The sequence below is a fragment of the Coregonus lavaretus genome (genome assembly GCF_964263955.1).
Source record: "Coregonus lavaretus genome assembly, contig: HAP1_SCAFFOLD_4028, whole genome shotgun sequence".
NCBI classification, from domain to species: Eukaryota; Metazoa; Chordata; class Actinopteri; order Salmoniformes; family Salmonidae; genus Coregonus; species Coregonus lavaretus.
In genome coordinates, this window is record NW_028166712.1 from 20,358 (window position 1) to 34,389 (window position 14,032).

The window sequence follows — 14,032 nt, forward strand, 5'->3', positions numbered from 1 at the left end:
AGTGCCTATGGCTACTGGGGGAAGTGCCTATGGCTACTGGGGGAAGTGCCTATGGCTACTGGGGGAAGTGCCTATGGCTACTGGGGGAAGTGCCTATGGCTACTGGGGGAAGTGCCTATGGCTACTGGGGGAAGTGCCTATGGCTACTGGGGGAAGTGCCTATGGCTACTGGGGGAAGTGCCTATGGCTACTGGGGGAAGTGCCTATGGCTACTGGGGGAAGTGCCTATGGCTACTGGGGGAAGTGCCTATGGCTACTGGGGGAAGTGCCTATGGCTACTGGGGGAAGTACCTATGGCTACTGGGGGAAGTACCTATGGCTACTGGTAAACTTTCTTGACTTGGACATACAGTTTAGCAGAAAATGTGTTTGGAGTTACCTTAATAGCTAACAGGCTATGTTAGAGTTTCCACTTCCTCTTCCAATTATAACTGGGGAGGTCAAATTAATATCTACCAAATCTATCATTTTTTGTTGTTTTACCTCCTTTTCTATTTATTATTCACCTGATCATTTTTTTTGCATATGATGGAGTTTTCTGGGTCGCCGGTTTGTCTGGGCAAGAAAAGTTTGACCCTTGGCATAGGGTTTCATTTGGGATGCAGACTCTGAAAATCAATCAAACCACATAAACCCTCCTGTAGCTCAGTTGGTAGAGCATGGCGCTTGCAACGCCAGGGTGGTGGGTTCGATTCCCACGGGGGGCCAGTATGAAAAATGTATGCACTCACTAACTGTAAGTCGCTCTGGATAAGAGCATCTGCTAAATGACAAAAATGTTAATATAAATATTAATACAGGAACGAGGCTAAGAGTAGAACATGTTATTACAGGAACAAGGCTAGGAGTAGAACAGGTTATTACAGGAACAAGGCTAGGAGTAGAACAGGTTATTACAGGAACGAGGCTAGGAGTAGAACAGGTTATTACAGGAACGAGGCTAAGAGTAGAACTGGTTATTACAGGAACAAGGCTAGGAGTAGAACAGGTTACTACACGAACAAGGCTAGGAGTAGAACAGGTTATTACAGGAACAAGGCTAGGAGTAGAACAGGTTACTACAGGAACAAGGCTAGGAGTAGAACAGGTTACTATAGTAACGAGGCTAGGAGTAGAACAGGTTACTACAGGAACGAGGCTAGGAGTAGAACAGGTTACTATAGTAACGAGGCTAGGAGTTGAACAGGTTATTACAGGAACAAGGCTAGGAGTAGAACAGGTTATAACAGAAACAAGGCTAGGAGTAGAACAGGTTATTACAGGAACGAGGCTAGGAGTAGAACAGGTTACTACAGGAACGAGGCTAGGAGTAGAACAGGTTATTACAGGAACAAGGCTAGGAGTAGAACAGGTTATTACAGGAACAAGGCTAGGAGTAGAACAGGTTATTACAGGAACAAGGCTAGGAGTAGAACAGGTTATTACAGGAACGAGGCTAGGAGTAGAACAGGTTACTACAGGAACGAGGCTAGGAGTAGAACAGGTTATTACAGGAACAAGGCTAGGAGTAGAACAGGTTATTACAGGAACAAGGCTAGGAGTAGAACAGGTTATTACAGGAACAAGGCTAGGAGTAGAACAGGTTATTACAGGAACGAGGCTAGGAGTAGAACAGGTTACTACAGGAACAAGGCTAGGAGTAGAACAGGTTATTACAGGAACAAGGCTAGGAGTAGAACTGGTTATTACAGGAACAAGGCTAGGAGTAGAACAGGTTATTACAGGAACAAGGCTAGGAGTAGAACAGGTTATTACAGGAATGAGGCTAGGAGTGGCATAAACTCCTTCTCTTTCACACACCTGTACACCTCTCTTGGCGTCTCCCTCCTCCAATCAGAATAAGATGAGCAGCTGAAGACATTATTAATCAGTCCTCCTGCTACATGTTGTGTGAGCAGCTGAAGCCGTTATTAATCAGTCCTCCTGCTACATGTTGTGTGAGCAGCTGAAGCCGTTATTAATCAGTCCTCCTGTTACATGTTGTGTGAGCAGCTGAAGCCGTTATTAATCAGTCCTCCTGCTACATGTTGTGTGAGCAGCTGAAGCCGTTATTAATCAGTCCTCCTGCTACATGTTGTGTGAGCAGCTGAAGCCGTTATTAATCAGTCCTCCTGCTACATGTTGTGTGAGCAGCTGAAGCCGTTATTAATCAGTCCTCCTGCTACATGTTGTGTGAGCAGCTGAAGCCGTTATTAATCAGTCCTCCTGCTACATGTTGTCTCATACTGACAGCTTGAGAGCAGTAGCAGGCAGCTGTTCTCTGCTTTAGCCTCCTGAAACACACTGGCTGGACAGGCTGCTGTTCTCTGCTTTAGCCTCCTGAAACACACTGGCTGGACAGGCAGCTGTTCTCTGCTTTAGCCTCCTGAAACACACTGGCTGGACAGGCTGCTATTAGCCTCCTGAAACACACTGGCTGGACAGGCTGCTGTTCTCTGCTTTAGCCTCCTGAAACACACTGGCTGGACAGGCTGCTATTAGCCTCCTGAAACACACTGGCTGGACAGGCTGCTGTTCTCTGCTTTAGCCTCCTGAAACACACTGGCTGGACAGGCTGCTGTTCTCTGCTTTAGCCTCCTGAAACACACTGGCTGGACAGGCTGCTGTTCTCTGCTTTAGCCTCCTGAAACACACTGGCTGGACAGGCTGCTGTTCTCTGCTTTAGCCTCCTGAAACACACTGGCTGGACAGGCTGCTACTATGTCCAATCCTCATTCTTCACTAACTTAGTTCACATTTTCTGTAGTTTTTTTCTCCCAAAAAGAGAATGACAAGGTGTTGTGTAACCTGTTACCAAGACAACATGGCAACAAAAGAATCTGACAGTTTCAACATGACCACTTTCTTGTCCTCCAGAAACCTGTACCCCAAGTTTGCGTCTCCCTGGGCGTCAGCACCGTGTCGACCCCAGGACATCGGTACGTATCCTACCCAGCCAGATGCTCTGGAGGTGGGATAGATTCTGCCAACTTCCCTCTCTGGTTCTCTCTAACCACCTCTCCTCTCTTTACTTCCAGACTTCCATGTTCCATCTGAGTATTTAACCAACATTCACATAAGGGACAAGGTATGTACCTCAGAAACACAATAAAAACACCCAGGGTTGGGTTACTGTTGGCCAACTTGGCCATAACACACCACCAATCACCCCTCCTAGCAGACAGTCTCCAAAATGTGGTCCATTCTGGTCTAGCACCAAATCACTCATAACAGATGATGTTATCAGACGTTCATCTAAGTTGGTCGTTAAGGATGGTTGAAGTACTTTATCTATCCAGCTCAGTGTAACGTTGTTGTTTGTTTGGGTGCACTAGCAACACCAAACAAGCATTTTTCTATCGGCTCTGTCCACTATATGAGTTGAGTATTATCTTTTTATCTAGCATGGTTGTGATTAGAACGGCACCGTTAGCTTCTGTTGTTGATGCTGATGGTGCCAGGTAGCTAGTAGCTCAAAAGATGAATAACCAGTTTTTTCTCTCTCTCTCTCTCTCTCTCTCTCTCTCTCTCTCTCTCTCTGTCTCTCTCTGTCTCTCTCTCTCTCTCTGTCTCTCTCTCTCCTTCTCTCTCTCTCTCTCTCTCTCTCTCTCTCTCTCCCCAGCTTGCTGCAATAAAACTGTCTCGGTATGGAGAGGATCTGCTGTTCTATCTTTACTACATGAACGGAGGAGACCTCCTCCAGCTGCTAGCAGCAGTAGAGCTGTACGTATACAGATGCTCATCAGCTAGGCTAGCTATCATAAGTGGCTGCTATGGTAACAGGCTTGATGAGGTGTTTGTTTTACTAAACCTTTTGTTGTGAACAAGCGCCCTCCTCTGGGTTTTAGCGGTACTGACATGGAACATGAAGCAGAAAAGACCTCTATGTAGACAGTCCCCTTCTACTACCTCTATGTAGTCAGTCCCCTTCTACTACCTCTATGTAGACAGTCCCCTTCTACTACCTCTATGTAGTCAGTCCCCTTCTACTACCTCTATGTAGACAGTCCCCTTCTACTACCTCTATGTAGTCAGTCCCCTTCTACTACCTCTATGTAGATACAGTCCCCTTCTACTACCTCTATGTAGACAGTCCCCTTCTACTACCACTATGTAGTCAGTCCCCTTCTACTACCTCTATGTAGTCAGTCCCCTTCTACTACCTCTATGTAGACAGTCCCCTTCTACTACCTCTATGTAGTCAGTCCCCTTCTACTACCTCTATGTAGTCAGTCCCCTTCTACTACCTCTATGTAGACAGTCCCCTTCTACTACCTCTATGTAGTCAGTCCCCTTCTACTACCTCTATGTAGTCATTCCCCTTCTACTACCTCTATGTAGACAGTCCCCTTCTACTACCTCTATGTAGATAGACAGTCCCCTTCTACTACCTCTATGTAGACAGTCCCCTTCTACTACCTCTATGTAGACAGTCCCCTTCTACTACCTCTATGTAGTCAGTCCCCTTCTACTACCTCTATGTAGACAGTCCCCTTCTACTACCTCTATGTAGACAGTCCCCTTCTACTACCTCTATGTAGACAGTCCCCTTCTACTACCTCTATGTAGACAGTCCCCTTCTACTACCTCTATGTAGACAGTCCCCTTCTACTACCTCTATGTAGTCAGTCCCCTTCTACTACCTCTATGTAGTCAGTCCCCTTCTACTACCTCTATGTAGTCAGTCCCCTTCTACTACCTCTATGTAGTCAGTCCCCTTCTACTACCTCTATGTAGATAGACAGTCCCCTTCTACTACCTCTATGTAGATAGACAGTCCCCTTCTACTACCTCTATGTAGACAGTCCCCTTCTACTACCTCTATGTAGACAGTCCCCTTCTACTACCTCTATGTAGATAGACAGTCCCCTTCTACTACCTCTATGTAGTCAGTCCCCTTCTACTACCTCTATGTAGACAGTCCCCTTCTACTACCTCTATGTAGATAGACAGTCCCCTTCTACTACCTCTATGTAGACAGTCCCCTTCTACTACCTCTATGTAGTCAGTCCCCTTCTACTACCTCTATGTAGACAGTCCCCTTCTACTACCTCTATGTAGACAGTCCCCTTCTACTACCTCTATGTAGACAGTCCCCTTCTACTACCTCTATGTAGACAGTCCCCTTCTACTACCTCTATGTAGACAGTCCCCTTCTACTACCTCTATGTAGGCAGTCCCCTTCTACTACCTCTATGTAGTCAGTCCCCTTCTACTACCTCTATGTAGTCAGTCCCCTTCTACTACCTCTGTAGACAGTCCCCTTCTACTACCTCTATGTAGTCAGTCCCCTTCTACTACCTCTATGTAGACAGTCCCCTTCTACTATCTCTATGTAGATAGACAGTCCCCTTCTACTACCTCTATGTAGATAGACAGTCCCCTTCTACTACCTCTATGTAGATAGACAGTCCCCTTCTACTACCTCTATGTAGACAGTCCCCTTCTACTACCTCTATGTAGACAGTCCCCTTCTACTACCTCTATGTAGACAGTCCCCTTCTACTACCTCTATGTAGACAGTCCCCTTCTACTACCTCTATGTAGGCAGTCCCCTTCTACTACCTCTATGTAGTCAGTCCCCTTCTACTACCTCTATGTAGTCAGTCCCCTTCTACTACCTCTGTAGTCAGTCCCCTTCTACTACCTCTATGTAGTCAGTCCCCTTCTACTACCTCTATGTAGACAGTCCCCTTCTACTATCTCTATGTAGATAGACAGTCCCCTTCTACTACCTCTATGTAGTCAGTCCCCTTCTACTACCTCTATGTAGTCAGTCCCCTTCTACTACCTCTATGTAGACAGTCCCCTTCTACTACCTCTATGTAGATAGACAGTCCCCTTCTACTACCTCTATGTAGATAGACAGTCCCCTTCTACTACCTCTATGTAGTCAGTCCCCTTCTGCTACCTCTATGTAGACAGTCCCCTTCTACTACCTCTATGTAGTCAGTCCCCTTCTACTAGCTCTATGTAGACAGTCCCCTTCTACTACCTCTATGTAGACAGTCCCCTTCTACTACCTCTATGTAGTCAGTCCCCTTCTACTACCTCTATGTAGACAGTCCCCTTCTACTACCTCTATGTAGATACAGTCCCCTTCTACTACCTCTATGTAGACAGTCCCCTTCTACTACCTCTATGTAGTCAGTCCCCTTCTACTACCTCTATGTAGATAGACAGTCCCCTTCTACTACCTCTATGTAGACAGTCCCCTTCTACTACCTCTATGTAGTCAGTCCCCTTCTACTACCTCTATGTAGACAGTCCCCTTCTACTACCTCTATGTAGATACAGTCCCCTTCTACTACCTCTATGTAGACAGTCCCCTTCTACTACCTCTATGTAGTCAGTCCCCTTCTACTACCTCTATGTAGACAGTCCCCTTCTACTACCTCTATGTAGTCAGTCCCCTTCTACTACCTCTATGTAGATAGACAGTCCCCTTCTACTACCTCTATGTAGATAGACAGTCCCCTTCTACTACCTCTATGTAGATAGACAGTCCCCTTCTACTACCTCTATGTAGACAGTCCCCTTCTACTACCTCTATGTAGATAGTCAGTCCCCTTCTACTACCTCTATGTAGATACAGTCCCCTTCTACTACCTCTATGTAGATAGTCAGTCCCCTTCTACTACCTCTATGTAGATAGTCAGTCCCCTTCTACTACCTCTATGTAGATAGTCAGTCCCCTTCTACTACCTCTATGTAGACAGTCCCCTTCTACTACCTCTATGTAGTCAGTCCCCTTCTACTACCTCTATGTAGACAGTCCCCTTCTACTACCTCTATGTAGACAGTCCCCTTCTACTACCTCTATGTAGATAGACAGTCCCCTTCTACTACCTCTATGTAGCTAGACAGTCCCCTTCTACTACCTCTATGTAGATAGACAGTCCCCTTCTACTACCTCTATGTAGACAGACAGTCCCCTTCTACTACCTCTATGTAGTCAGTCCCCTTCTACTACCTCTATGTAGACAGTCCCCTTCTACTACCTCTATGTAGATAGACAGTCCCCTTCTACTACCTCTATGTAGATAGACAGTCCCCTTCTACTACCTCTATGTAGATAGACAGTCCCCTTCTACTACCTCTGTAGACAGTCCCCTTCTACTACCTCTATGTAGACAGTCCCCTTCTACTACCTCTATGTAGACAGTCCCCTTCTACTACCTCTATGTAGACAGACAGTCCCCTTCTACTACCTCTATGTAGATAGACAGTCCCCTTCTACTACCTCTGTAGACAGTCCCCTTCTACTACCTCTATGTAGATAGACAGTCCCCTTCTACTACCTCTATGTAGTCAGTCCCCTTCTACTACCTCTATGTAGATAGACAGTCCCCTTCTACTACCTCTATGTAGACAGTCCCCTTCTACTACCTCTATGTAGACAGTCCCCTTCTACTACCTCTATGTAGTCAGTCCCCTTCTACTACCTCTATGTAGACAGTCCCCTTCTACTACCTCTATGTAGACAGACAGTCCCCTTCTACTACCTCTATGTAGATAGACAGTCCCCTTCTACTACCTCTGTAGACAGTCCCCTTCTACTACCTCTATGTAGATAGACAGTCCCCTTCTACTACCTCTATGTAGTCAGTCCCCTTCTACTACCTCTATGTAGACAGTCCCCTTCTACTACCTCTATGTAGATAGACAGTCCCCTTCTACTACCTCTGTAGACAGTCCCCTTCTACTACCTCTATGTAGATAGACAGTCCCCTTCTACTACCTCTATGTAGTCAGTCCCCTTCTACTACCTCTATGTAGACAGTCCCCTTCTACTACCTCTATGTAGACAGTCCCCTTCTACTACCTCTATGTAGACAGTCCCCTTCTACTACCTCTATGTAGACAGTCCCCTTCTACTACCTCTATGTAGTCAGTCCCCTTCTACTACCTCTATGTAGTCAGTCCCCTTCTACTACCTCTATGTAGTCAGTCCCCTTCTACTACCTCTATGTAGTCAGTCCCCTTCTACTACCACTATGTAGTCAGTCCCCTTCTACTACCTCTATGTAGACAGTCCCCTTCTACTACCTCTGTGTAGTCAGTCCCCTTCTACTACCTCTATGTAGACGGTCCCCTTCTACTTCATGAAGTTAGTCTTTCAAGTCTTATAATCAAATGTCATTTCAATATACAATGCTGTGCCTTTTCCCTAACATTTGACCCTTGACCTGTGACCTCTAACCTCAGCTTCAACCGGGACTGGCGGTACCACAAGGAGGAGCGGGTGTGGATCACGCGGGCGCCGGGCATGGAGCCCACTCTGAAGACCAATGCCTACGAGAGGGGGACCTACTACTTCTTTGATTGTCTTAACTGGAGGAAAGTAGCTAAGGTAAGGGACAGGAGAGGCTTGGGGACTGTTACTGTATTTACACTGCATTTACATAAGTATTCAGACCCTTTACTCAGTACTTTGTTGAAGCAGCTTTGGCAGTGATTACAGCCTCGAGTCTTCTTGGGTATGACCCTACAAGCTTGGCACACCTGTATTTGGGGAGTTTCTCCCATTCTTCTCTGCAGATCCTCTCAAGCTCTGTCAGGTTGGATGGTAAGCGTCGCTGCACAGCTATTTTCAGGTCTCTCCAGAGATGTTTGATCAGGTTCGAGTCCGGGTCCTTGGTCACGTCCCTGACCAAGGCCTTTCTCCCCCGATTGCGCAGCTCTAGGAAGAGTCTTGGTGGTTCCAAACTTCTTCCATTTAAGAATGATGGAGGCCACTGTGTTCTTGGGGACCTTCAATGCTGCAGAAATGTGTTGGTGTCCTTCCACAGATCTGTGCCTCGACACAATCCTGTCTCGGAGCTCTACGGACAATTCCTTCGACCTCATGGCTTGGTTTTTACTCTGACATGCACTGTCAACTGTGGGACCTTATATAGACGGGTGTGTGGTTTGGTATTTGAATAGATATGCTTTACCATGCAATTGTGGACATGTGTGTTGCCAACCAGGACCCTTGACATATTCTAATAATAACACTACTGGGATCATTTACTCCCCAGAGGTTTTGTATACCTGCTGATCCCCCCACAAAAAGCTTATAGTATTGTTCTATCATGTGTACAATATTCTCCACAAAGAGAAGCTGTTGTTCTATCAGTGTTCTATATTTAGTATGCTGCTTCAGCTGAACACTACTGTTATCCTCTGCTTCAGCTGAACACTGCTGTTATCCTCTGCTTCAGCTGAACACTACTGTTATCTACTGTTTCAGCTGAACTCTACTGTTATCCACTGCTTCAGCTGAACACTGCTGTTATCCTCTGCTTCAGCTGAACTCTACTGTTATCCACTGCTTCAGCTGAACACTGCTGTTATCCACTGCTTCAGCTGAACACTACTGTTATCCACTGCTTCAGCTGAACACTGCTGTTATCCACTGCTTCAGCGGAACACTACTGTTATCCACTGCTTCAGCGGAACACTACTGTTATCCACTGCTTCAGCGGAACACTACTGTTATCCACTGCTTCAGCTGAACACTGCTGTTATCCACTGCTTCAGCTGAACACTGCTGTTATCCACTGCTTCAGCTGAACACTGCTGTTATCTACTGCTTCAGCTGAACACTGCTGTTATCCACTGCTTCAGCTGAACACTACTGTTATCCACTGCTTCAGCTGAACACTACTGTTATCTACTGCTTCAGCTGAACACTACTGTTATCTACTGCTTCAGCTGAACACTGCTGTTATCCACTGCTTCAGCTGAACACTGCTGTTATCCTCTGCTTCAGCTGAACTCTACTGTTATCCACTGCTTCAGCTGAACACTGCTGTTATCCACTGCTTCAGCTGAACACTACTGTTATCCACTGCTTCAGCTGAACACTGCTGTTATCCACTGCTTCAGCTGAACACTACTGTTATCCACTGCTTCAGCAGAACACTACTGTTATCCACTGCTTCAGCAGAACACTACTGTTATCCACTGCTTCAGCTGAATACTACTGTTATCCTCTGCTTCAGCTGAACACTGCTGTTATCCTCTGCTTCAGCTGAATACTACTGTTATCCTCTGCTTCAGCTGAATACTACTGTTATCCTCTGCTTCAGCTGAACACTACTGTTATCCACTGCTTCAGCTGAATACTACTGTTATCCTCTGCTTCAGCTGAACACTACTGTTATCCACTGCTTCAGCAGAACACTACTGTTATCCACTGCTTCAGCTGAACACTACTGTTATCCACTGCTTCAGCTGAACACTGCTGTTATCTACTGCTTCAGCTAAACACTGCTGTTATCTACTGCTTCAGCTGAACACTGCTGTTATCCACTGCTTCAGCTGAACACTACTGTTATCCACTGCTTCAGCTGAACTCGACTGTTATCCACTGCTTCAGCTGAACACTGCTGTTATCTACTGCTTCAGCTGAACACTACTGTTATCTACTGCTTCAGCTGAACACTGCTGTTATCCTCTGCTTCAGCTGAACACTGCTGTTATCCACTGCTTCAGCTGAACACTGCTGTTATCCACTGCTTCAGCTGAACACTGCTGTTATCCACTGCTTCAGCTGAACACTACTGTTATCTACTGCTTCAGCTGAACACTACTGTTATCCTCTGCTTCAGCTGAACACCTATCTACTGCTTCAGCTGAACACTACTGTTATCTACTGCTTCAGCTGAACACTACTGTTATCCACTGCTTCAGCTGAACACTGCTGTTATCCTCTGCTTCAGCTGAACTCTACTGTTATCCACTGCTTCAGCTGAACTCGACTGTTATCCACTGCTTCAGCTGAACACTGCTGTTATCCTCTGCTTCAGCTGAACTCTACTGTTATCCACTGCTTCAGCTGAACACTGCTGTTATCCACTGCTTCAGCTGAACACTGCTGTTATCCACTGCTTCAGCTGAACACTGCTGTTATCCACTGCTTCAGCTGAACACTGCTGTTATCCACTGCTTCAGCTGAAAACTGCTGTTATCCACTGCTTCAGCTGAAAACTACTGTTATCCACTGCTTCAGCTGAACACTGCTGTTATCCACTGCTTCAGCTGAACACTGCTGTTATCTAGTGCTTCAGCTGAACACTGCTGTTATCCACTGCTTCAGCTGAACACTACTGTTATCCACTGCTTCAGCTGAAAACTACTGTTATCCACTGCTTCAGCTGAACACTGCTGTTATCCACTGCTTCAGCTGAACACTGCTGTTATCTAGTGCTTCAGCTGAACACTGCTGTTATCCACTGCTTCAGCTGAACACTACTGTTATCCTCTGCTTCAGCTGAACACTACTGTTATCCTCTGCTTCAGCTGAACACTGCTGTTATCCTCTGCTTCAGCTGAAAACTACTGTTATCCACTGCTTCAGCTGAACACTACTGTTATCCTCTGCTTCAGCTGAACACTACTGTTATTCTCTGCTTCAGCTGAACACTACTGTTATTCTCTGCTTCAGCTGAACACTACTGTTATCCTCAGCTTCAGCTGAACACTACTGTTATCTACTGCTTCAGCTGAACACTGCTGTTATCTAGTGCTTCAGCTGAACACTACTGTTATCTACTGCTTCAGCTGAACACTGCTGTTATCCACTGCTTCAGCTGAACACTGCTGTTATCTACTGCTTCAGCTGAACACTACTGTTATCCACTGCTTCAGCTGAACACTACTGTTATCCACTGCTTCAGCTGAACACTGCTGTTATCCACTGCTTCAGCTGAACACTACAGTTATCCACTGCTTCAGCTGAACACTGCTGTTATCTACTGCTTCAGCTGAACACTGCTGTTATCTACTGCTTCAGCTGAACACTGCTGTTATCTACTGCTGCCCCTAAAGTCCTTGTTTCTCCCCTCCCTCCCTTTGTAGGAGTTTCATCTGGAATATGAGAAGCTAGAAGAGAGGCCCCACGTGCCATCCACCTTCAACTACAACCCAGCTCAGCAAGCCTTCTGAGAGACTTCCTTCCCCTCGTACCCAATCCACCATGGGGTCCTATACCTGGTTAGAGTTCTGGTCCCTAGCCCTGGTTACTCACAACAGACAGACGGACAGACCTACAGACAGCGAATGCCGGTGTGGCTGGCTCAGGCATCCTGCTTTTTATTCCTCGACGATCGACCATCTGGCAAATTGACTTTAGGCCAAATGGAGAGAAACCCGGCGACCATTTTGGTTCCGAGCAGGTTCTTCGTCCCCCGAACTGAATGATGTGCTGCCCAATCAGACGCTGGTTTCTCTTTTTAATCATTTTTTTTTTCTTTTCCCTCTTTTTTTTTCGGACCTTTTCCATTTGTTTTGGTTTGTTGTCGTTTTGAAAACATTCTGAACTTTTCGTTTTATGCTGCATTCTTCAGACCTCCCCATTGGTTCACGAGGCACCATGCCATCATAATACACACACACACCCTCTCTGACAGTGACAGAACAGACGTGTTCAAAGAACACGATGACATGCAAATAATACCTCAACACAATGTTACTTTAGCAGAGTGGAAACCCCACAGACACACAGACAAATAAGAGGCCAGGAGAAAATGCAATGTTCATATTGTAGCACTATTTCGTAAATAAAAGAACACAAAAGATGTTTGTGTATTTATTAATATGTGAAGACAACACTGATAATAGTTCAGTTTGGACATATCATTAACTCTCTCTCAAGCACATTACATTTGTTGTCTGTTTTTTTCCCCTCGTTCGCTCCCTTTCCACCCACCATCCTCACCTACCCTCCCACCTCACCATGTCACCATTCGGTCTTTTCTCCGGGCCTTTTCTGCCTAGCAACAATACAATAATTAGCCACCAATCAGTGACAGACAACTTCCAGCTGTCCATATTCTGAGCCTCGCCCCCTCCTTCCAGGGATGAACAGGGCAGGAGGAAAAGAAAGAAAAGAGAGAACTGTCCAAGTCTTTGTTACAATTTTGTAATAAAAGGACATTTTTTATTTTTTTCCTTATTTTTTTGAGGGGCTTACAGGCATCACAGATGAATAAAAGATATGTATGTTCGATGTGTATATATTATATATATGACATCTATTTTGGAGAAGATTTTAAAAAAAATTAATGAAGAGAAGACTAGGTAGTCGCCCGGCTGTACCTCGTTTTTAGGAGGTGAGCCCGGAGTGACGCAATACTGGATGTACCGTACGACGTGGATAAAACAGGACTGTTCTGGGGACCAATGCCTGTCAACAAAAACAATGGATGACTTGGATTAAAAACAGGCCTGTTTGGACGGAGGAGGACGACAACTGGTCAGGACAGGGGGACCGTGCCTCACGCCCTGAACACTTTCAATTGAACAACAACAGCGAACGACGAGGAACAACAACCATTACAAACAACCAATCAAGGGCCAGAGATTCTCAGTGAGCCAGTAAGAACACCCCAATACCCATGTGATGTAGTTTTGGTGGGGGGGGGATACCATTGGAGAAAGATGAGGACTGAAGCACTTCACTTTGGCTGTTTTCAACAGCAGCATTTCATAGGAAAAGGAAAAACCCAATAAAAAAAAAATATGATAATGAAAATTAAACAGTATTGTATTTTCTGATCACGTTCTGGAAAAAAAGCTGATTCTCTTTGTAATAAAGCAGAAAGGCTTTCTCCTGTATGCTGCAGTGTGGGGTTTGATTTCCACTGCACTGTGTCTGGCTGTGTGTGTGTGTGTGTGTGTGTGTGTGTGTGTATATGGTGTGTCTCAATTTAATTATCAGATATATTCATTGATATTTTTTTATTCTCTGCATCTTTTTCACGTACTAACTCAGTACATATGGCTTACCCATGCGAAGACAAATGATTTGATAATTGCTCACACATAGCTGGCCTTTACTAGAATGAATGGATCCACTGTATAAAACCATCCACTACAGTCTTCCACTAGAGGGACACCTTGTGACTAGAAGTGTAAATGAAGCGTTATTAGTTGTGGTAAATGGCACCACCTAGTGGTCAACATCTGAGTGAGCGGGCAGAAAACTCACCTTTCCTCAGTACATTTACATTTTACATTTTAGTCATTTAGCAGACGCTCTTATCCAGAGCGACTTACAGTTAGT

General features: G+C 45.5%; 1 protein-coding gene across 1 annotated transcript in view; it reads left to right on the forward strand.

Moving 5' to 3' along the window:
- LOC311114376 (CCR4-NOT transcription complex subunit 2) overlaps nt 1-13,584 on the forward strand; it is a 33,860-nt gene extending 20,276 nt beyond the window's left edge. Inside the window, exons 7-11 of the mRNA XM_084189633.1 lie at nt 2,857-2,918; nt 3,018-3,067; nt 3,602-3,702; nt 8,188-8,332; nt 11,827-13,584. Of these exons, the coding sequence (XP_084045759.1) occupies nt 2,857-2,918; nt 3,018-3,067; nt 3,602-3,702; nt 8,188-8,332; nt 11,827-11,913 (445 nt within the window). The 3' untranslated portion in view covers nt 11,914-13,584. The remainder of the gene's footprint in view (nt 1-2,856; nt 2,919-3,017; nt 3,068-3,601; nt 3,703-8,187; nt 8,333-11,826) is intronic.
- The last annotated feature ends 448 nt before the right edge of the window (nt 13,585-14,032 follow it).